General features: G+C 44.8%; 1 protein-coding gene across 3 annotated transcripts in view; it reads left to right on the top strand.

Moving 5' to 3' along the window:
• GNAS (GNAS complex locus) overlaps positions 1-24739 on the top strand; it is a 128214-nt gene that overhangs the window by 81173 nt on the left and 22302 nt on the right. For all 3 annotated transcript variants that reach the window (XM_069953999.1, XM_069953996.1, XM_069954000.1), the window contains 3 exons: positions 7770-7842; positions 21932-21986; positions 22078-22197. In XM_069953999.1, the coding sequence (XP_069810100.1) occupies positions 7770-7842; positions 21932-21986; positions 22078-22197 (248 nt within the window). The remainder of the gene's footprint in view (positions 1-7769; positions 7843-21931; positions 21987-22077; positions 22198-24739) is intronic.

Raw genomic sequence — 24739 nt, 5'->3', positions numbered from 1 at the left:
TTCGAGACAGTATGGCAACCCATTCTAGTCAGTGGGCCAGTGCACATGATTGTGTGGTTTGTATATGTATCCTGCACTGTACATGATCAGTGATTTTTTGAGCAGTCCACAGATCACCTACATGGGCCATTCAGGCAGGCCGCGGTCTGCAGAAACATGGCATTGTGCAGATTCTGCACATACTGTCTTATTACTTACAGTGAAACTACTCTTATATGCTTGTTTGCAGTGCCCTTAGAAGGCATGTGATTGGGCTGCACAAACAATCATTATATCGTTTATACAGCCATTTAAATGTGTTATCAGCTGGACATCCTCTGTTTACACAGCAAGATGCAGGTCCAATAGCGATACATTTTTAAGCCACATGCAATCAGCCGATGAGCGGGCATGTTCTTGCTCCTTGGCCGATTGACACTTTTACACAGGTCGATAATCGGCCAAAGAAGTGTTTCTAACGATGCTCCTTTCCGATAATTGGCCCATGTAAAAGGGCCTTAAAAGTGTTGTCCAGGATTGAAGTATCTACATCACACAAGTAAATGGGACTGAGCTGCAATGCCAGACGCCACCCATGACGTTGCTGCTGCTTCATTCATTTGGTTTGGAATCACAGGGGTCCCAGTGGTTGCTCTCCCTCCACAGTAGGGACACTTATTCCCTATCCTAGATCATCCATCACCTGTGTCCTTCAAGAAATCACGTTTACCAGTTAAGATGACCACAACCACTATCTAGTCCAGGTCTAGTGTTTGGTTCTTTTACTTCGTAAAGGGTTAAACCAGTGAGAACGGAGTGGGGTGTGATGGAAAGTCACCCCTTCTGTGAGAGAACACAGAAAAGCTTGGCTATGACGAGCGTTCCTGTGCATGTAGAGGATGGGCAGCGGGCGGGAAAGAGAAGTTACTGAAGGGATATGGCCACCTTTACAGAAGACGTGTGACATCCCCAGTAGTCGGGCAGCATAGCTGAATACTGTTCTTATGTCTCTAGCGGGGGTGGTGGCCAGATTACTGGAGACTTAAGGAGCCAGTTAGACTACTCCAGGAGCCAGTTTTATTTAGCCCCAACAAGAATAATCTATTACATGCATTGTCTTCTGGCTGACCAGGTTCATCCAGCCTCGGTCTGTGACCACCTTTAACCCTCAGGTTTTCTACATTAAAGGGTCAACTCCTCACCTTCAGGACATTGGCAGCCATTGTCTTTGTGGCCATTCTCTGGCATGTTCTGTAATAGGGCTGCACTACCTGCTCGGCTGGTCCCCCCCACCTAATTTCAAGGTAGAGCTGAGCTGCTTTTGGCACAGTGTTTTATCCTTGTATATCAGGATCATGTAATGAATAGGGTTCATGTAGACCTCAGACACACAGTTTCTTATGGCTATGTGGAAGTAAACATGTAAATGCAAAATATTATACAAACTCTTGTAGGTTTTATAGGCCTGTAATGACGTTATGTACATAGCTAAAGAATACTTTCAAAAATAACTTTCAACATGTCATTGTGTCATCTAAAGTTATTGATCACAGCTGGTCTCACTGCTGATCACACGATATGGCTGGGGAGACAGTGAGGTGGTCATGCCATCAACTCCCCTGCTGGCTGCTAGTTTTTGACAGTGTAGCATCATAGACTTACATTGTCGGATTTAGCCACTATGGAGATACAGCCGGGGAGTGGCTCGTGCAGCTGAGGCGCTCTCTCTACAGCTAGATCTCCTGATCACACCTGATCTCTGCAGTATTTTGATGATGATCAGATTCCACCTTTCATTTTTCAAAGAGTCTGAGTAATGAAAGGTGGAATCTGTTTGGTCGCTAGATTGACAAACTGGTGGCAGAAAGTGCTAGAGATATGTAGTTTACTTCTATGAAAAAATCTCAAGCCTTCCAGTATTTATCAGCTGCTGTGTGTCCTGCAGGAAGTGGTATTCTTATCAGTCTGTAGAGCAGGAGAGATTTTATTTGGGTGATTTTCTCTTGCTCTGGACAGTTCCTGTCACAGACATAGGTGGCAGCAGAGAGTCCTGTGTCAGAATGGAAAGAATAAACCACTTCCTGCAGGACATACAGCAGCTAATAAGTACTGGAAGACTTGAGATATTTTAATAGAAGTGAATTACAAATCTCTTCTGCTTTCTGGCAGCGAAATCTGCTGCGATACTGTGTACTGTTACGACCCATGGGCTCCACATTCTCACAGCGGATTTTCATCATGCAAGAATGTAGCTACTTTATTCAGCAGCTGCCGGGCTAAAAAGTGACTACATTACCTGTCCACACTCCAACTTGCTTGTCTGGCTCCCAGGTCACTGTTTTCCCTCTCTCTTAATCAGTGGCTGTGGCGGGACAGATTGGCTTAGCAGAACAGCAGTGACCCCGGAGAAGCAAAAAAAATGGAAAGATTTTGTTTTTGAAAATCTGTAAATGAAAAGTTTTAGTCAATTGGGTTTGAGTGGAAAGACACTGGCAGCTCACTAGAACAAGCAGGGAGGCGGTGTGTGGCTGAGTATATATCCTCCAACACCTTGTGCAGGAGACACAGTCCCATAGTCCCATTGAGAATCTGTTTCTTTAACATGGCACAGAACCACTGTGACTGGGTCTAAACACTAAAGGCCCTATTCCAGCAACAGATCTGATGACAGATTATCTGCCAAAAGATTTGAAGCCAAACCCAGGAGTGGATTTGAAAAGAGGAGAAGTATTTCCTTTATGACCTGATCTCTGATTATAGTCTGTTCCTGGGTTTGGCTTCAAATCTTTGGCAGATAATCTGTCATCAGATCTGTTGGTGGAATAGGGCCTTAAGACCCCAACCAGTCAAAACTTTTGATGTGTATCTACATTGTGTCCGTTAGTAGAGATGAGCGAACCTCGAGCATGCTCGAGTCCATCCGAACCCGATCATTCGGCATTTGATTAGCTGTGGCTTCTGAACTTGAATAAAGCTCTAAGGTTGTCTGGAAAACATGGATGCAGCCAATGACTATATCCATGATTTCCACATAGCCTTAGGGCTTTATCCAACTTCAGCAGCCACCGCTAATCAAATGCTGAACGATTGGGTTTGGATGGACTCGAGCATGCTGGTCGCTCATGTGCCTTGCTGGTCGCTCATGTGCCTTGCTGGTCGCTCATGTGCCTTGCTTGGTCGCTCATGTGCCTTCCTGCTCTATGGGGCTACTGAAGACAGCTGAGTGCAGCTACACACATCCTATAGAGCCTGAGGGGAGAGGCAGGGCACATACTCCTCCACCACTGTATTCAGACAGCCACTCAGGACCCTCACTCATCAGAAACAGACCTGTGGACTGGTGATAAGTTGTAATCTTGGGATAACTTTTTTTTTTTTTTTAGCAAAATGTGAATTGTGTGCACTAGTTAAGAATTAGTACCTGATAATGTTACTCTAGGTCTTTCTTTTATGAATCCCATACACTTTATACTGATGACCCAAATCACTGCCAGTCTGGGGTGATGGTATTTTACTGCCTAACCCCTTTGTTCTTTGAGAGAGGCTGTGGTTTACCCCTCCTCTTCTCCATAGATCATTCTGCTGACAGTAATTGAAGGTGTATAGGCACCTTTACGGGATATTGGGGTACAAAGATGTGACCCCAAACTGGCAGTGAGGTTAGGACTGTGCTATACCATATAATATGTATATTAAGGGTGAGACACCTGACAGCAGTGTGTAGTAATGTACCTTCTAAGGGTCCATCTACACAGAAAGATTATCTGACCGCTTATCTGCCAAAGATTTGAAGCCAAAGCCAGAAACAGACTATAAACAGAGATCAGGTCATAAAGGAAAGCCTGAGATTTTTCCTCTTTTCAAATCCATTCCTGGCTTTGGCTTCAAATCTTTGACTGATAATCTGTCAGATAATCTTTCTGTGTAAATGGACCATTAAGCCCCTATTACATGGGGTGACTAGAGGAGCAAACGAGCGCTGTTAGAGCTTGTTTGTGCCTCATTCCCCGCTCACTGCCGCCGCTATTACATGCGGCAGGTGAGTACAGGGGGAAGGGGGGGGGGCTGTTGGGAATGGCAGGGGGGGCTGCCCAGGTGATGGCTAGATCGTCCAGGCAGCCCATAGAGGATAGCGGTGGTCTGCTGCCGCCACTCCTATTCCATGGAGCGACGGCAGCAGATCGTTGCTATATTAGTCGTTTGTATTTCAACATGTTGAAAGGCAAACAACTGCAACAATCAGCTGACATCGTTTATGTCGGCTTATTGTTGCCCTCTATTACACAGAATGATTATTGGCCGTAACGAACAATATCAGCCGAATACGGCCGGTAATCGTTCCGTGCAATAGGGCCTTTAGCCTTCAGGCTAATAAGATTCTTTGTTATTGTTTTAGTCACATAAAAATAAAGTTTCCATTCTGGAAATACTGAGCTGTCGATTCAAGAGATGAGTCAGGTGTTAATATGTATGTAATGATATCATATTGTTCTCATTGGCTTGTATGTCGTCAGTGTGTCCTTCCATAGCTTCCTTTAGGTTTCAGGTGTGATGCTTGAGGCCCTGCAGCTGTTGCAGAACTACGATTCCCATCATGCTAGGACAGGTAAGACCTTGACTGTCCAGGAATGCTGGGAATTGTAGTTTTGCGGTAGCTGCAGGTTTCACCCCGTGCTGTAAGGCCTCCACTATGGTGATCACCACGGCGTCATACCTCCCAGAACTCTTGATAAGCGGTATGGTGTATATGGACTTGTAGAGAAACACGGGGGATTGGGTTTTGATATCTGGAGCCGAAAAAAACTTGTTTACAAGGGTGATCGCATTCCTGTAGACGTTACAAGCTAGTCAGATCGCTCCGCACGTCAATGTGACTAGTCCTGCAGGGCTTGCTGTGCATAGAGGCCGGGGTACACCATAATGGAGTGTTCAGACGTGGTGGAAGTTATGTGATTCTGCAGATTTTGCCCCCTATACCAGTGATCTCCAACTATTCTCGAGCTATAGTCATGGCCACGGATTGGGAATCTTTGTTACATGCAGCATATGATAGACTCTAGGTAGTGTCTGCTGTATAATGTCATACACCTATCTTGTTTGCTATGGATATGTATCCATGTGAACCATTAGTGAAGTGGTCTGCAACTTGGGGCCCTCAAGCTGTTGCAAGACTACAACTCCCAGCATGCTCTGACAGCTATTAGCATGATCCACAGTTCTGACATCTACCCCTAGGAGAGTGGTCTTTAATCTGTGCCTCTCCTGCTGGGCATGCTGGGAGATGTAGCCACAACATTAATGGATCCTGACATTTCTTCTGTCATTTATAACTTTTAGAACTTACAGGGGCTAAATTTTTACTTTTTAATTTGATACACCTTAAAAAGCCAGATGACATCCAACATGGCCACGCACCATTATAGCTCCAACAGGGGTTGCTGATGTCCTTAGAATGACTATTCCGTTATGTAGTCCGTAAGTGGCACAACAGACGTCACAGGTTTATAGACCATGGAGAGCAAAAAGCCCGAAAACACAGAAACAATGGTGTTGGCTATGTTTTTTTTTTTTTTTTTCTGCAGATATAGACAGGTGCTCTTGGGGCTCTGGGAAAGCTGGGGAGCCTGAAAAACAACAATGCAGCCTCCCGAGGTAGTGCGCTCACAGGACTTCATGTAGCTGGTGACACTGGGCCTGTTACCTGATCGCTGCAGAGTGTAAACAGCCACACCTGTCAGATATGTTGCAAGCGACAACTTCATTCCTGGGTGTAGGACTTGCTTCAGGCCCAAGGCTTTTCACTTTTCTGACATTTGACCTGCATGTAGTGTAGTAGCACGTATTTTTGGGGATGGAAGTCTGACACAGTAATTTGGTAATGTTCCTTTAAATGTTCAATCAAGTGTATTTTTTTTTTCTTTTTTTTACATTTTTATATTTAAATATTTTGACTTTTTCTTTTTTTTTAATTTATTTAGTTTAGATTATTTTATGTTTGCAGTCGTCATCCACAAGCCACAAACAATTTGTCTATAGTGCATCTGTAATCGGTACTTTTTGCTGATCTGAAAATAATAGGAAAGTGATCGTTAACTGAGGTGATCCGTATTTTTACAGACTTTTCTCTGAAAAATTACGGATGTTCCTATAGATTTCTATATGTGAATCCTTGCCGCAATTACTGCCTGTAGTAGAACAGTCTTTTTTTTCCCCCAGCATTGCTTATAACATTGAACAGTGTAAATAGCCTATTAGAATAGATGTGCCCAAAACTTTATGGAATGTACAGATTTGTCATCTAACAATTTGTATTGGGGGCTCTTCCGATCACTTTTCATATTACACACTGGCGGTATACATCAGAATAAGGTGTTCTGATATATACTGTGGTTTACTTTAGCGCTCTGAAATCAAGGGTGCTTTAGAAATAAATAATACTACTTCTTTTTTTTGGGGGGGGGGGGGGGGGCATTATGTGAACCGAAAAGATGGGGCTTTTATGTCTTCTTCCTGAGCTAAAAAAAAAGTGTGATTCCAGCCTTAGGGCCAGTTCACACTGAGTAAATTCGGCGAAATTCAGCGGCAAAGCTCTCTGCCACAGAATCCCGACTGCCTGCCTGCAGAATTCTGCCTGTCCCATTGATTCAATGGATTTCTCTTGTGCCTCCACTCAAAGAATTGACAATCTAGGCGCACTTGAAATCCGATTGAATCAAAGAGACAGGCAGTATTTCAGGTGGCCTCTGCTTAAAGTTTCTGCCTCTTTTGCTGTGTGCACGGGACTTTAGCGAGATGAGGATATGCCAGACTGCACCGCTGTGTGGTTTTACCTGCAGAATAGAAAAGAGCGCAACTCGAGCATGCAGCATTTGAATTTGGTGGCTGAAGAACTTGGATACAGCCCTAGGGCGACCTGGAAAACATGGGTGCAGCCTATGGCTATATCCATGTTTTCCTTGGACTGCCTAGGGCTGTATCCAACTACTTCAGCCCCCAGTATTCAAATGCCACATAATCTGACTTGAGCAGAGTTACAATCTGTTAGAGCGATACAGGTCCCTAAAGCTAATGTACTGTACAGTGTTAGCATGGCGTATAGTATGGTGTTAGAATATCTTGATAAGATGAACCGTGGATGTGTCTATGACCCTGTATCCTGCGGGTGGACAGGGGAACACTTGACTGGTTGGCACAGCTTTGGCCTTCTATGTTCTCACAGTGAAGAATGTCAGGACTGGTATGGGGTAAAAATACCACTTGTAGTATGCATGGCTGCTTCCTTATCTGTTGGGTAGCATTGCATTTGATATGGTTTGTGGTGTTTTTTGCACGCTGTAAATAAACCTTTATCCATTGAAATAAGCATGCACAACCTGCAGGGGATGGATTGATGATGGTGTCAGGAGTAATGAAGGTGATTTCTGTGGACGGCTGTGTGTGGTCAGCTTCAGTGTACGGCGTCACATTGCAGGGACCCCTACCCACATGGCACTGTACTATCTTAGGCAGTGTGGTTCTTATATGAACAGCCAGCTGGGATCTGTAGCCTGTCAGATATCAGGTCTCGGAGTAGCGCTCCTTTCCCTGATTCTGTTACACAGTGAAAATGAAAGTTGTCGGAGCTGGAAACTATTTATTGACCAGACTTGTGTATCCAGTTCTTCTGACCCAGGGACATAGCTTTGTGCCTCATACTTTGCATTGTTTGAGTGAGTTGATAGATTGCTTTTCACTGTCCTATGTCCTTTTCTATCCTCTGAGTATTAATGTACCTGTATTTATCTTTCCAGGTGCTGGAGAGTCGGGGAAAAGCACAATTGTGAAGCAGATGAGAATTCTTCATGTGAATGGATTTAATGCAGAGTAAGTACATTTACCAGTGTGGATACTAATATGTGATGACGTCAGCCTTGTACATCACCGACCTGGCAGGATTGTAATTGTCATATGATACCAGAGTATTGCTGTAAAAGATGGCCTGCGCTCTCTTGACCGGTCTGCTTTAATAAATGCATGAAATAATTCCAGAACATCTTTTCTTATAGTTTTAGGTTGTTCCTCAGTTATTCCTCCTGGAGAAGTATGACCAAACGCCTCAATGGGCGTTATCACTCAGGTGCGTGTTCCTACACTGATTGGATACAGTCACACAGTCAAGGAACACTTCTTCATCTGGTTACACCCAGTTGTCTCTTTCTAGGAGGAATAACTGCTACACTGCTATAGGATAAGATGTTCCAGGTCACCTTTAAAGTCCAATACTGGTAGGATGTGTTTGATGATGTATTCAATGATCGTCCATTTGTTTCGGTGTCCTGCAGTGCGTTGTGTAGCTGCCGTAAACTTTCCTTGCCTGGTGGTGGTAGCTGTTCACTAGGAGGTTTCAGTAAGTGGACATAAAGGGGCACTGCCTCTATACAAATCCTGTGCGCACCAGAGCCCGCAAGTGCTAAGAGCTGGCGTAGGTTTTCCTAAGATTTTCCACTTATAAAATGTTAAATGCGGCGTATACAGAGGCCACGCCCCCTCTGTGCTGCAGGACTAGCCCGGTACGTGCCCTCCCTGCCCTTCTGGCGCAGAGTACTCTTGAAAATAAATTATTTGAAAAAAATTGATTTATGCACAAGTGGGCCCTCTGCGCCACAAAATGGCCTGTGCACCATATATTAAATGCCCCCCAAAGTGTTTAAGTGCCTGTTGGCATGGGGGGGGGTTTAAGGGAAAAGCCGTTTAATGAAAGACCGATTATAAAATAATAATCTGCCATGGCTTGAAGTGCCTTTTGCCTGACACAGGTTTACGGTCACATCTGAGCTGACGTGCAGGATATTACGTTTCTCCTGGACTTTGTTTTCTGACGTGAAATGACTGTAATCTAAGAAATTCTATCAATGCCTTTATGTTGTCTTCAGACTGATAAATGATGAGCATGTAACACTGCTAGTATATACAGGGCGTTCCCCACTCATTCCATAGCGTTATGTACTGTTGCCCTTTGGTGTTTCTAATATATTTAGTATACTGTACCTTTCATACCAAACTGAAGATGTCATTGTAAGATGTACGAAAAGCCTTGAACGTATAAAATGCATTGGTTATGCATGTTCTCCAATGACTGCTATGTGGACAATACACTTGTGAAGTAATGACGTAAGCATCCTATCATATTTGCAGACCCCAATGATTTCTTTGTTGGTCCCTGGTAGGACCTTTTGAGGGTGAGCTGGATTGTTTGTGTTGTAAAAGATTATGGTCACGCTGTAAATGCTCATTCACTTACCAAGATACTGAAATAAAGCCACAAACTCTCGGTTGTATAAACATGTTTGGCACAAGGGTTTTTTTTTACAGTTTGTTCTTGCAAACTTCTTTTCCATAGAGAAACCTAGATCGGTGATAAATCTGGTGACCAGGCAGACAAAGAAGTGTTATAATCTAGTGGATTGGTCTGTGTGTGGGCGACCATTAGTGTGAAGATAGAAGCCATGAGAAAACACATGTGGCCTCAGAGTGTCCTGTACTTATCACTGAGCTGTTAGTGTCCCTCATATCACTAGTAGGGGTTATTACTTTCATATTTGATGGCTTCCACATCATCACACCAGCAGAAGGGTGGTGTGTCCTCCCCACATCATCACACCAGCAGGGGGCAGTGAGTCCTCCCCACATCATCACACCAGCAGGGGGCAGTGAGTCCTCCCCACATCATCACACCAGCAGGGGGCAGTGAGTCCTCCCCACATCATCACACCAGCAGGGGGCAGTGAGTCCTCCCCACATCATCACACCAGCAGGGGGCAGTGAGTCCTCCCCACATCATCACACCAGCAGGGGGCAGTGAGTCCTCCCCACATCATCACACCAGCAGGGGGCAGTGAGTCCTCCCCACATCATCACACCAGCAGGGAGGCGGTGAGTCCTCCCCACATCATCACACCAGCAGTTGTCATGCCAAAGCAAAGGCAGGATTAAAATGCTCACCACAAGGCCTTCATATTCCAATCCAACTGTTGTGAGATCCTAAACAGAACCTGAAATAGTCACAAAATACATAACAGTTCTGGTCCGTAGCAGGTCAAGTTTCTTTCTCCCAGCACCACTGCAAACGAAGATGACTGTAGCAGGACATATAATGGGCACTGTGACACCTGAAGCCAAATTCTCTTCTGCAAAAGCCCCTTTTACACGGCCAATTATTGGGAAGGATTGTTGCTAGAAATGCTCATTCGATCAATATTCGGCCCGTGTAAAAGTGTCTGCGATCAGTCTAGGAGCAGGAAAACACCTGCATGTCGGCTGATGGCAGTAAATTTTGCAGCCACGCAAAAGATGCGATCAGCCGCATATTGCTCTGTGTAAACGGGATGTGTGGCTGATAGTAAGGTATTTAACGAATAATCATGCCTTGTAAAGACACTGCTAATGGTGTGTTTACACAGAGAGATTTATCTGACAGATTTTTGAAGCCAAAGCCACTAACCGACTATAAACAGAGAACAGGTCATAAAGGAAAGACAGATTTTTTTTTTCTTTTCAAATCCATTCCTGGCTTTGGCTTCAATAATCTGTCAGATAAATCTGTCTGTGTAAATGAACCATAAGTAACGATTATCGGTGCTCGTTGCAGCAACATTCAGCCGAAGATCTGTCAATGTAAAAGGGCTTTTTACTTGGCCAATTACCGGCCTTTCCATCCAGAGATTGTTTGGTGTTTATAGAATATGTTAAGCGACCACAAGTCCTGATCACGTCATCTATGGTCTGCTGCGTGATACCCGGTGCAATAGGAGCGGTGGCAGCAGACCGCTGTAGACTTCAACGGGCAGCCCAGACAATCCCAGGCCGCTGCTCCCTGATCGCTGTCTGAGTGTGTAATGGCACAGGTAGTGAGCGGGAAACAAAGGGGGGAGCGAGCACCGACCTTACAGGCCCACGCTAGCTTCCCCCTCCATTATTGCACGTAAAGTGTGGCCTTTAGTGTCAAGAAATAAAGGTGTTGCCTATGTCTGGCGGACAAGGAGATTGGAAGCTGCTGGTAATTCTCGGGGATCAAGCTATGTTCTCTAAAAGACTTTGTATGCTGTCCAGAGCTTGTTCGCCATGCTTGTGTGTCCTCACATAACCGCTACTCCCAACACCACCTAAAAGCTTTATCTGGACGGCCTAGAGGGCAGCAATTCATCTAAATATCCTGCTTATCTCAGGGTAGTGAATGTGCCCCCTCCTCGAAGTCTTTGTATATCCTCCATCCATGGTCACTTCCTGGCTTTGGCTTTAAAAACTTTTAAAACTGCAGCAGAAATCCTGAGTGTGTGAACACATCCTCAAGGTGTACTGGAGTCTTTGCTGTCATGATTGACCTGCCATAAGATGGCTACAGTATAGGCCTAGATTGATATTAGAGCATTGACTTTTCTATGGACTGGCCATACATTTACCATAGCTGTTAAACAAAATCTGAGCATTCATGTTATCTGAATAGAAAAAAGGGAGGGGAACTGCTGCCAGACGCCACTGGTGGTATCTTGTCTCTCAGGAACAGAAGCATTGGGCAGCCAAAATCCAGCATCCCTAATCGTTTTCTTCCTAGGCATCATCTGATGGCCTCCATATACATAAGAAAGTCACCCTACAAAATAGGTGGTCTTTAGAGACCTTCCATGCAAGCAATGGTCTTTTTATAGTATACGGCCTCCACTTTTCCCTCTGATGTAGAGTGCTGACATGCTCCAGTCCTCCCTGCCTATACCTTCCATAACTATTAACCAAACGATTGTTCTTTCTCATACTCCCCATACAGAGTACTGTCCCTGTGTTCTTTATTGGGAGGGAAGGGGTAAGCTGCAGCTAGACAGCTCTGGCAGCAGCTTGTCTCTCCGAGAACAATGAGTTCACAGAAATTTCATTATGTCCAACCCCTTTCTTCAACTGTCTGTTGGCGAGAGCCCCCTACTCTTAAGACTACAGGGAGCTTTCCAGTATATACCTTTTTTTTTTAAAGGGGTATTCCGATTCCATCTCTCACCTTTAGGGTACGTTCACACTTACCGGATACGCAGCTGATTTTGTTTAAGGGTACAAACCCACACACCGTATACGCAGCAGATACGCAACAAATACGCAGCAGATTTCATGGTGAAAATTTGATGCTGTGTTCAGTTATTTAGATCTAATCTGCTGCGTATTTGCTGCGTATCGTAGCAGTAAATACGCTGTGTATACGGTGTGTGGGTTTATATCCTAAATAACTGAACACAGCATCAAATCTGCACCATCAAATCTGCTGCGGATCCTGTAGGCGTTAACGCACGTACAGGATCTGCAGCAGATTTGATGTCGCAGATTTGAAGTTGCAGATTCATTGTAAAGTAACTGTGGGCCATCAAATCTGCTGCAGATCCTGTACGTGTGTACGCACCCATAATATATTTTTGGAAATACATTCATTTAGGGATCTTTTACACTTCTAGATATTTTACAAAAGCCTGTCAGCTCAGTGCTTGCTTCCACCTTGTTCGCTGGACTCCGCTATTAGATCGTTATGGCGGCCCATTGAAGTCTGCAGTTGTCTGCTGTCCTCGCTCCTATTACTAGGAGCGATGCACTGCAGTCCATCGGTGATCTTTCAACATGTTGAAAGACTACAATCAGCTGACATCATGCATATCAGCTGATTGTAGCCTTTCTACATGCACTAAAAGGGTACAAACACACACACACACACCGTATATGCAGCAGATACGCAGCAGATTTGATGCTGTGTTCAGTTATTTAGATCTAATCTGCTGCGTATCGGAGCAGTACATACACTGCGTATACGGTGTGTGTGTTTATACCCTAAGGGTATAAACCCACACACCGTATACGCAGCGTATTTACTGCTGTGATACGCAGCAGAAACACAGCAGATTAGATCTAAATAATTGAACACCGCATCAAATCTGCACCATCAAATCTGCTGCGTATCTGCTGCATATACGGTGTGTGTGTTTGTACCCTGAGGGTATAAACACACACACCGTATACGCAGCGTATTTACTGCTGCGATACGCAGCAGATTAGATCTAAATAATTGAACACAGCATCAAATCTGCACCATCAAATCTGCTGCGTATACGGTGTGTGTGTGTTTGTACCCTTAGGGTAGCTTTACACACACCATATCGCAGTGAATTTGATGTAAATAAATGAACACCGCATCAAATCTGCTGCGCATCGGTCGTGTGTGTTAGCACCCCTAGGCTGGGTTCATACACGGTATTTTTGCTCAGTATTTTGGTCCTCATATTCATTAAATAGCGACCACAGAAAACTGACATGCCAGTTTCTCGCGGCGCCGCTAGGGATCCCGGCCAGAGTGTATACTATGAGGGACATTTATCAAACATGGTGTAACGTGAAACTGGCTCAGTCGCCCCTAGCAACCAATCAGATTCCACTTTTCATTCCTCACAGACTCTTTGGAAAATGAAAGGTGGAATCTGATTGGTTGCTAGGGGCGACTGAGCCAGTTTCACTTTACACCATGTTTGATAAATCTTCTCCTATGTCTATATACTACGGCCGGGATTCCCTCAGCCTTAAACACAATGTAAGGTCATGTTCATACAATGCAAGAGACCGGCTGTTCTGTGATCTCAGAAAAGGGCGCATCCGTGCGCACCTGCATCAGGACTCTCCACTGCACACTGTGGAGCGTGCGGCTGGAGCCGCTCGCTCCATAGTGTGCACTGACAGGGTTTTCTGCGGCCGTTAATTAATGAATAGCGGCTGTAGAAAACTGACATGTCAGTTTCTCGCGGTGCCACTAGGTATCCCGTCCGGAGTGTATACTATGCCAGGATTCCATAGGCGGCAATGTTACATATATTTTCGTAATAATCACGGCCGTTGTTGCAATCGGCAACAGCTGTAGTTTTACAAAAATATACATAGTGTGAACATAGCCTAAGTTCTGTACTAATCACAGTCGTTGCAAGGACGGCCGTGATTACTGCGGAACTTACGTTGTGTGAACATGGCCTCACACTGAAAGATAAGCAACCTGATCAGTTGGTAATTGGCCAAGTAAGGCTCATAATCGTTCAGTGTAGGGGTGGGTTCACACTGAGGAATTCTCGCGGAATTCCACCGGCTTTACGCACTCACAGACGCGCGCCTTTCCGTCGGCTCCATAGACGCCATTCTGTGGGTCGGCTGATTCCGCATTCCGCCGAAAGAGTTGACATGTCCATAGACCATAGAATGGTGTCTGTGGAGCTGGCGGAAAGGCGCGCGTCCGTGAGCGCGTACAGGCCAGGGAATTCCGCTGAGCTTATCCGCGAGAGTTCCGTAGTGTGAACCCACCCTAATAGGACCTTTAGCAACCTTGCCTCCTTCTTCTGAAATGCTACTCTTTCCCTCCCATTGTTGACAGCTCAGTGTCTAGGTTACCAACCACCACTCTGCTCTTAACAGCAGTGGTCTGGTAAAAAAAATTATATATATATATAGATAGATAGATAGATAGAGAGAGAGAGTGTAAACATTGGCTATGTTCACACACTGTATCTCTGCTCAGTATTTTGCAACCAAAACCAGGAGTGGGTTGAAACACAGGCTACATTCACACGCTGTTGAAATTTAGTGGATGGCTGCCATTTAATGGCAAATAATTGGCGTTATTTTAAAACCTCGGCTGTTGTTTCAGCAGTGGTTTTGGTTGCATTATGAGGACCAAAATACTGTGTGTGAACCCAACCATATTGTGTATATACTGTAAAAAAAAAAGTGTGTATGTGTGTGTATATATATATATATATATATATATATATATATATATATATATATATATATATATATATATATATATATATATATATATATATATATATATATATATATATATATATATATATATATATATATATTAGAGCTGGGCGATATGGCCAAAAAATTAAAATCTCGATTTTTAAAAAAATTTTTGGACGATTCTCGATTTAAATCTCGATTTTTTTTTTTTTTCCTTTTTGCTAAATAAACATAATAGTTTTGTCCTTGCAGCATCAGATACTATTTTAATGACATTTGAGACAACTGTATTGCTTCTCACTGTAACAGTGCTCCCCTGTAGTAGACAAGCCCCCTGTGTGCCATTCTGGGCCCCCATATAGTATAGGAGATCTTCTTTGTGTGTTTAGTAGTGGAGGTATAGTGGGATATGCTGGGAATGATTGGAAAAAGGAGTACACATAGCCCTCCTCCCCTCACCCCGGCCACACATGCAGGTCCCGGTCTCTGCAGGAGGCTGCAGGGACTGTAGTGGTGATAGCGTCGCTGCCATTACTGGAGCTGTACAGCGGGATCAGGGGTGAAGATCCTGCTGTACAGCTCCAGTAATGGCAGCGACGCTATCACCACTACAGTCCCTGCAGCCTCCTGCAGAGACAGGGACCTGCATGTGTGGCCGGTAGGGGAACGGAACGCTATGTGTACAGCTGGGGAAGGTCGGTCGCGGCTCTGGGGGACTGCCGATCGACCTGCACCTCGCCGCACTTCCCGCCCGCCCGGCACCTCCACGCAGCGCCGCCCCCTCACTTCCCGCCGGCCGTAACCTGCACCTCATGCCCGGCCGGCACCTCCACGCAGTGCTGCCCGCCCTCCATCTCCCGCCCGGCACCTGCACCTCCCGTCCGCCCGCCCGCCCGACTGACTCTCCGCGCTTCTCTGCCCGCAATGATTTTTTGTGAAAATCGAATTTACGATTTTCACAAAAAATCAAATCGATTCTAACCTTCTGGGCGAATTAATCGAATTAATTCGATTAATCGCCCAGCCCTAATATATATATATATATATACATACACATACATACATACATACATACATACATACATACATACATACAGAGATACCTTGGATTAAGAGCATTTTGGTTTAAGAACTCAGTTTTTTAAAATTGCGACTTTGTTTAAGAGCATTGCTTTGGTTTAAGAGCTCCCTGTAGTGGGTTTGAGTGGGAGTGGAGGAGGGGCATGGTCTACATAGCGGGGTCTACAGCCCTGTACTCTGACCCTGGAAGTCTCCCTCACCTTCCAAATCATGGCAGATTCACTTCAAGCTTGGGCTTACATCAGGGGACAGGACTGTGGGGGTAATCTCTCTCCATAGCTGTAACCCCTCTCTCCCCGGACAGAGAGTGCTGCATGTATGTGCCCACATCTGCCCTGCTCATACCTTTATGCTCCCTGCAGTCTCTGTCCGCCCTCGTGTTTCCCATCCTCTCCATTATGGGGATCTGCAGTTCCATTCTGTATCTACAAACTGATGCTGCTGTCCAGGTTTATGCACTTACTACACATTATACACCACATGCTGATTGCTATACCCAATTATTTTGGGGGTGTGGAACCAATTGTCTGCATTTCAATTTCTTATGGGAACATTTGCTTCGGTTTAAGAGTGGATTTGGATTACAAGCGTGGTCCCGGAACAAATTATGCTTGTAATCCAAGGCACCGCTGTATAAATATATTCTGTATATACTGTATATGTATACTTACTCACACACACTAAATGAATGTTTTTTGCAAAAATGTTCAACGTCACTAATCAAGTATAACTATATTGGCAGAGATGTGAATACCCCTTTAGGGTTCGTTCACACATACAGGATCTGCAGCAGATTTGAAGTTGCAGATTCAATGCAAATTAACTCTGGGCCATCAAATCTGCTACAGATACTGTACTTTTGAACTCGCCCTAAGGGTGCATTCACACGTACAGGATCTGCAGCAGATTTGATGGTGCAGATTTTAATCTGCAGCAGATACGCAGCAGATTTGATGCTGTGTTCAGTTATTTAGATGAAATCTGCTGCGGATCTTCAGCAGAAAATCCGGTACGTTTGAACGTACCCTAAGGGTGCCTTCACACCTACCGTATCGCAGCAGAAAATCCGCTGCGGATTCGCAGCAGATTTAACTAAATGAATGAACACAGCATCAAATCCGCACTTACAAATCTGCTGCGGATCCGCAGCGGATTTGACAGTGCGTATTTAATGCTGTGTTCATTCATTTAGTTAAATCTGCTGCGGATCCGCAGCGGATTTTCTACTGCGATACGGTAGGTGTGAAGGCACCCTATGGGTACAAACCCACACAACGTATACACAACAGATACGCAGCAGATTTGATGGTGCAGATTTGATGCTGTGTTCAGTTATTTAGATCTAATCTGCTGCGTATTTGTTGCGTATTTGTTGCGTATTTGCTGCGTATCGCAGCAGTAAATACGCTGCGTATACGGTGTGTGTGTTTATACCCTAAGGCTGGGTTCACACTACGTATATTTCAGGCAGTATTTGGTCCTCTTGTCAGGTCCTCATAGCAACCAAAACCAGGAGTGGATTAAAAACACAGAAAGGATCTGTTCACACAATGTTGAAACTGAGTGGATGGCCGCCATATAACAGTAAATAACGGCCATTATTTCAATATAACAGCCATTGTTTTAAAATAACAGCAAATATTTGCCATTAAATGACGGCCATCCACTCAATTTCAACATTATGTAAACAGAGCCTTTCTGTGTTTTCAATCCACTCCTGGTTTTGGTTGCTATACAGCCTCAAATATACAGCCTCAAATATACGTAGTGTGAACCCAGCCTAAGGGTGCGTTCACACGTACAGGATCTGCAGCAGATTTGACGGTGCAGATTAGAATCTGCAGGAGATCCGCAGCAGATTTGATGGCCCAGAATTGATTTGCTTTGAATCCGCAGCTTCAAATCTGCGCCATCAAATCTGCTGCAGATCCTGTATGTGTGAACGCACCCTTAATGTGATTGATGCCACACAGGGCTTCCATCTTCTAAAGTTCTGATTGCTGAGACCCCCATCTTCTGACGGTGACTGTAACCCAGCTGCTTCTCTGTCTTGTACTTGACTTTTCCCCCATCATAGTTTATTACTGTCTGTTGTTGCTCGCTGGTTGTATAGTCATTCAGGATCTATTCTTGGTGTTGTTGCTTTGTTGGTTTCCACATAATCTTTACTCTCAAATATTTTCCGCATTCTGAAGTTTGGATTGTGCCTGCAATACTTGTATGTGATGTGTGCTGCTCGGACATGTGCTCTGTACTTTATCTGTGCTAGCAACACAGTGTGCAGACTCTCCTGGAGCTAGACTAGGCTTCTGTGAGGTGTTATTCACCGGTAGGCCAGAATGTCACATGTCCATTTGCATTATAGCCAAGTGCTGCAGACTGGAGTGAGAACTCGCAGGGCTGTATAGGGCTCTGTTCACATCTTGCATTCACGGCACGTTCTGTTTATGTGCCTGGCCTCCGTACATTGTATTTGTCGCCATGTATTTTTCTATACAGAGGCAAACAGTAAATTTTAAATGTATATGGTGTGGTACAATGGACATCAGTGGCCTACAGATGCCACTATGTCAGATTTAGGCTGCATTCCCACGTTCCGTGATCCTGACGGATCACGGACGTGGAATGCATGTACCGGAGTCCCCCTGCGCCCGGACAGCATCTGTAATGAGATGCTGGGAGCGGGAAGACTGTATTCATAAGCGCCGCGCTGTAATGAATCAGCCGCGTGGTGCTGTTACTACAGCGCGGCGCTTATGAATACAGTCTCCCCCGCTCCCAGCATCTAACTACAGATGCTGTCCGGGCGCGGGGGGACTCCGGTACATGCATTCCACGTCAGTGATCCGTCAGGATCACGGAATGTGGGAATGCAGCCTTACTTGTGTTTTTTTTTTTCCTTTTTGGTCTGTAGTTTCTGTAGTCGTTCACGCCAAACCACAGGTCTGCAGCCAGTTGGTGAAAGCAATTGACAGAGATCAATCGGTCACTTTTGTCCGAATTGTCATTTTATTAATGACGAGGGGTTCAGGAATCCTGACAGGGTCACTTTAGCCCGAGGGCGGCTAATGCCAAAACCTGTCATGTTTTATTGCTGTAATGAAATGGCACTGCTCTCACCTATATGCGTGTGCCGGGACACCACCTCTGTGAGCGCCACAACCTCCGCCACCCTACAGCCCCCAGGCTTTTCCTTGTATGAGCTTTTCCTTGTGTGCTACTAGGGAAGGGCTACTGTCTGCAGTATAGGTTGGTTTTGTGTATAAGAACGGTAAGTTGGAGAAACTCATGTGTTAGGCGCCTTGCGCTCAGCTGTAATGTACAGTCTGCAGTGGCGTCCTATTCAGGACCCATTGCATTCTGTGGGCCAGTGAGAGTGACTGTGGATTTCACAGTTTATGAATTTGCCCAGAGGCCATAATGCAAAATAAATAAATTATATATACAGTGGTGCCTTGGATTACGAACATAATTTGTTCTGGGACTGTGCTTGTAATCTAAATCCACTCTTAAACCAAAGCAAATTTTCCCAAAAGAAATCACTGATATGCAGACAATTGGTTCCACACCCCAAAAGTGATGATTTTTTTTTTTTTTATTCTGAATAACATATAGAATTGATGAAACAAGCAATGAGAAACAGCTGAATGTCATATCACCTGGTCACATGACAGCAATAGGGAAGGGGTGTGTATTCAGCATGGATCAATCAGGAAGAGAGAATCACAGAGCTGTGCAGGAGGACAGTGACAGATACTTTATATACAGCAGTTTGAGTGCAGGCACATTATAGTTGCAGTGTGTATAGCTGAGTGTGAGTGCAGGCACTTTATAGCAGGAATGGAGAGGATGGGAAACACAACAGCTGACAGAGACTGCAGGGAGCATGAAGGAATGAGCAGGACACATGTGGGCACATACATGCAGCACTCTCTGTCCGGGGAGAGAGGGGTTTCAGCTATGGAGAGATTACCTCCACAGTCCTGTCCCCTGATGCAAGCCCCAGCCTGAAGTGAATCTGCTATGATTTGGAAGGTGAAGGAGACTTCCTGGGTCAGAGTACAGTGCTGTAGACTACCCTGTGCAGACCATGCCCCTCCTCCACTCCGCCTCCCACCCAGTACAGGGAGCTCTTAAACTAAAGCAATGCTCTTAAACCAAGTTACTCTTAAACCAAGGTACCACTATATATATAGATATAGATCTATCGATCTATCTATATGTGTGTATAATATAATTTTTTTAAAACACATATATACATTACTGGTTATTAAAGCAGAGTGAAGCGGGTGAGAGCAAGGACTCCAGGACATGTAGTAAGATTTTATTAGGAACTAGCAATCCTCATGTAGCTGGGATATCATACACGCCTTTTGCCATTTCCAGAAGATAAAAGCCAAGTAAAGATGGCTTGTGCGTGATGAAGAACACCGTCACATTGCAGCGAAGGATCCCTACGGATAGGGTTAATGTGTTGGCAGCGATCGTGTTCTTTTCCCCCAGTGCACAGATTGATAACGTTTTGCCAGTAAATTTGCCAAGATAGAAGTTTCTGTGTGTCAGTGCCGGCTGCGTCCTCCCACTTACAGTGTGTTTCTTCCTCTGTTCCAGCGAGTCTCTAAACCTGACCATACTGATTCTGTGTACAAGGGAAATGACTACCTTATTAGGTCATTACGTCACATGACTGACTCTCAAGTGCTCGCTGTCCCTACGGACGGAGATGGGACCAATTCTTAGGAAAAGCTTAAACGTGAATAGAGTTCTGCTAGGGTACATGGGGGACTATTGCTGCTCTGCAGCGTAATGCTGAGGATGCTTGCTCTTTATATACAGGTAGTGGAGCTGATGAAAGCTTAATGGCTGGTGGAGCCAATTCCTTAGAAAATAGGCAGAGTGCGCACTCTCTCTTAAAGGGTGTCCAGCCTGCGGCACTCCATCTGTTGCAGAACTACAATTCCCATCCTACTTACACAGCCAAAGCTTTTTCTGGCCAGGCATAATGGGAATTGTAATTTTGAAGGTGCTGGAGGGCCACATGTTGGACACCACTGTATTACAGGGTACCTGTAAAGTTGGCCCCCTGTCTGTTCTTCAGGTATAACACTGCGCACAAGTATGCTTTAATCGGACTTACTGGGTGTTGAACAGTTTGCTAAACAGCCTGACCAACCTGTGTGGATCTGCGTCATATAGTGTGAAATGGTGTAATAGATAACGTTCTTCCATAGTGTTATTACACTTGCTATATAGAATGGAATTCTAATGGGACTGTTTGGAATCAAACTTAGTTATCTATCATTAAAAAAACATGGCCATTTTCTTCCACAGACATCTGGATTATTTACACCACTTTGGGTGCAGGTTTTGTAACTTGGTTCCATTAAAGTTAATGGAGCTTAAAGGGGTTGTCCAGCAAAGATCTTTTTCTTTCAAATCGACAGGTGGCAGAAAGTTATATAGATTTGTAACTTTCTTCTATTTAAAAATCTCATGTCTTCCCATACTTATCAGCTGCTGTATGTCCTGCAGGAAGTGTTGTTTTCTTTCATTCAAATACAGTGCTCTCTGACATCTCTGGCCGAAACAGGAACTGTCCAGAGCAGGAGAGGTTTTTTATGGGGATTCGTAGAAAACCGACATACAGTTCCTGTCTCGGCCAGAGATGTCAGCAGAGAGCAGTCTATCTGAATGAAATAGAATAACATTTCCTGCAGGACATACAGCAGCTGATAAGTACAGGAAGACTTGAGATTTTTATATAGAAGTAAATTACAAATCTATATAACTTTCTGCCACCAGTTGATTTGAAAGAAAAAGATTTTCACTGGATAACCCCTTTAATTGTAAACCACACCTGAACTGAAGACCAGAGTTGTGTTGTCTCTTGAAGAAAAAGCGGTCATGTTTTTGTAGCGCTGGATAACCCCTTTTAACTTTTTATCAAGTTTTTTTTTTTTTCTCTTGGGTGAAGTTTTCGAGTACTTGGTGACTGGTCTATAAAGTTGGTAACTTGTTCAGATCAGCTGAATACTGTAAAAAGGACAGACCGACCTGTGATAAAATATTTTCTTTCTTACAGGGAGAAAAAGATAAAAGTTCAAGATATAAAGAATAACATTAAAGAGGCTATTGAAGTAAGTATCCGCAGATTAGAGCCCATGTGGGCATTTACATGACTTTTGAGTTCCTGATCCGTGACTGTTTTCCTTTCCCTCTCTTTTGTAGACCATAGTAACAGCAATGGGTAACCTGTCACCTCCAGTGGAGCTAGCAAATCCAGACAACCAGTTCCGAATTGATTATATCACAAACTTACCGAGTCACAAGGATTTTGACTTCCCGCCGGTAAGTATCTGATTGACCGGATGGGTAAATCCTTAACCACATGCTTGCTGATAATCCCATATCCTACTGAATCTATCCCTACTAGGATTTATTGCTCCCAACTTCACCTAAATATGCACCTTTTCCAATTGGGTCAGTCTAACTTCTTCCACACAGTTTAGATCACTGGTGACATAAATCTATGTATGAATAGCTTAAAGTCCAGCCAGACCCAATTTTTTTAGCAAGTGCTGGGGAGGGGGAGGATAAAAGTAATAATATGCTCTTACCTCCCCCACTACAGCACTTGTGGCTGCATACTACTGCTCAAGTCCCCGGGTCACCGCTCAGACCAGAAAGTAGCATGTGAGGATATGAAGGTCCACTCAGCCAGTCAGCGGCCGAAGCAGGACCCCACAATGGCCGCTTACTGGCTGAGTGGACCTTGCATCACATCCTGGGTCCCCGCTCAGACCAGGTAGCAGCTGAGGACCAGGTAGCAGCTGAGGACGGGAGTGGCAGGATGTGGCCACCAGCGCTGGAGCTGGTAAAAGCATGTTATTTCTTTTATCCTCCCCAGCCCTCCTAAATAAAAATAAAGGGGGTGATTTATCAAACATGGTTAAACTGGCTCAGTTGCCCCTAGCAACCAATCAGATTCCACCTTTCATTCCTCACAGAATCTTTTGAAAATGAAAGGTGGAATCTGATTGGTTGCTAGGGGCAACTGAGCCAGTTTCACTTTACACCATGTTTGATAAATCTCCCCCAAAATGTGTCTGGTCAGACTTTCCCTTTTTTTAAGGGATTATCCAGCCCTACAGAATTCCTACTCCTGGTCCCTCGCAGCAGCTTCCATTTGGTTTCTTCCAGTCCCTTTTTGTTCCTCTCTTCTGCCTGCTTCTGAGGCGAGAGGTCGGGGCAGGACCTGCTCACGTAGCCAGTCAGGGGTCCATCTCCTTACAACCTCACAGATCAACTGTGTGAATGGACTGTAGTGTCCATGCAAGTGCCCCAGCCTCATCATTGTTTACCTTTTTTTCTTTTGCTTGCAATTGCGGTCCTGATAGTAGCGGTGCAAGGTACTGCAGCACTGGCCCATTTTACTGAACACTGCTATACCACAGTAGCATTTGCTGCTGATACTAAGGCTGCATCCACACAACTGTGATACATGGTCCATATGCTGGATGGACATCACAGCCGTGTCAGTTTGGTAGTGTAGTGCTTTAGTGGTTTCAGAGCTCACTGTATCATAATGAATTATGATGCAGGGAGTACCGTAGGAGGTGAATTGGCCAGCCTGTGATTTCACCGTTTAACAACCTATTTAATATATCCATTGTCCTTAGTGGTCGAGGTGTACTGAAGAGCTCATGTTTTCCTTCTGTACCTTAGTGTTTGTCTCCCAAGCATTCACTGTAGAAGCCCCCTTTAGGGAAGTTCTGTGCTGTGTGATACAGTTCAGTTTTAGTATGTGCCAGATCCTAAGATTTTACATTCTTGTCTTTTGAGAATGAGAGCCATGTAATCACCCAACAATTAAATGGTGGCCGGTATAGTGGCTGTAGGGCAAATCTGTAGATCCTGTGTGTACAGATTCCATCATCCCAGAAAGCATTGCAGCCCCTCTCTGCCGTCCAGCCGTCCCTGGGAAGTGCCTGATCCTGTTGCGTGTGTGCAGTTCCCTCGCCCCCCATGGTCAGTGCTGTGAAGGCCCCAGCCTTCTGTCTACCTTCCCTGTGGATTCTGGTATATACCAGCAGGTCTGGGCTCTCACACTTCCCATAAATGGAGGGTTCACTATCTCTATTAGTTCCTAGATGTGGTAACAAGAGCCTCGCCATCAGGAAAGTACAGGATTGTGCAATTCCCAGGCTGAGGTGTGATGCTGGAGATCCTGTATCCTGTCAATAGAGCGGCCTTTCGGAAACTCAGGGATGGGTTCCTTCTGCTTCAGTGCTAACCTGTATACACAACATAGGGGGGACTGTAGCATGGAGTCACCCTCAGCAGTGTGTATGCGGTCTGTAGATAAGGTATAGTTTACACAGGCTGTTCTGCTCTCTTCCCCATATGATGGTTACTTAGGTTCCTGTTCCTTTGTTAGCCCCATAGCTTTCCTGGTCGGTCATTGAACCTTGTTCTGTCTGTATGGTCCTCCAGTTGTGTATACAAACAAACCCATGATCGCATACCAGAATGAATCCTTCTAATCTTGGAAGCTGCACCTTGTCACTTGACTGGCTTTAATGTTTCCATGGGCCCAGTCTATAAAGCTGGCACTGTCCGCAGCATTTTCAGTTAGCTGTGCTATGACTTCAATGTATAATGCTTGACAGGCACTGAATGATTGTCCATTTCCATACCGACCGCTATGTACAAGCATGGTGGTCAGATGCTGCTGTATGGATTATGGGTTTTTCAACCTGGGGCTGCCATGGCATGATGGGAGTTGTAGTTTTGCAGCAGTTAGAGAACACTGGTGTGGGGAAATGATCTGACTACCTCGCCCTGCCCCTGCAGAGTTCAGTATTGTATACTTAAAGGGGAATACCAGTCC

Source organism: Dendropsophus ebraccatus, chromosome 14, assembly GCF_027789765.1.
Source record: "Dendropsophus ebraccatus isolate aDenEbr1 chromosome 14, aDenEbr1.pat, whole genome shotgun sequence".
Taxonomy (NCBI): Eukaryota; Metazoa; Chordata; class Amphibia; order Anura; family Hylidae; genus Dendropsophus; species Dendropsophus ebraccatus.
The sequence above is the reverse complement of the archived record's forward strand: the minus strand, read 5'-3'. Positions and strand labels throughout refer to the sequence as shown.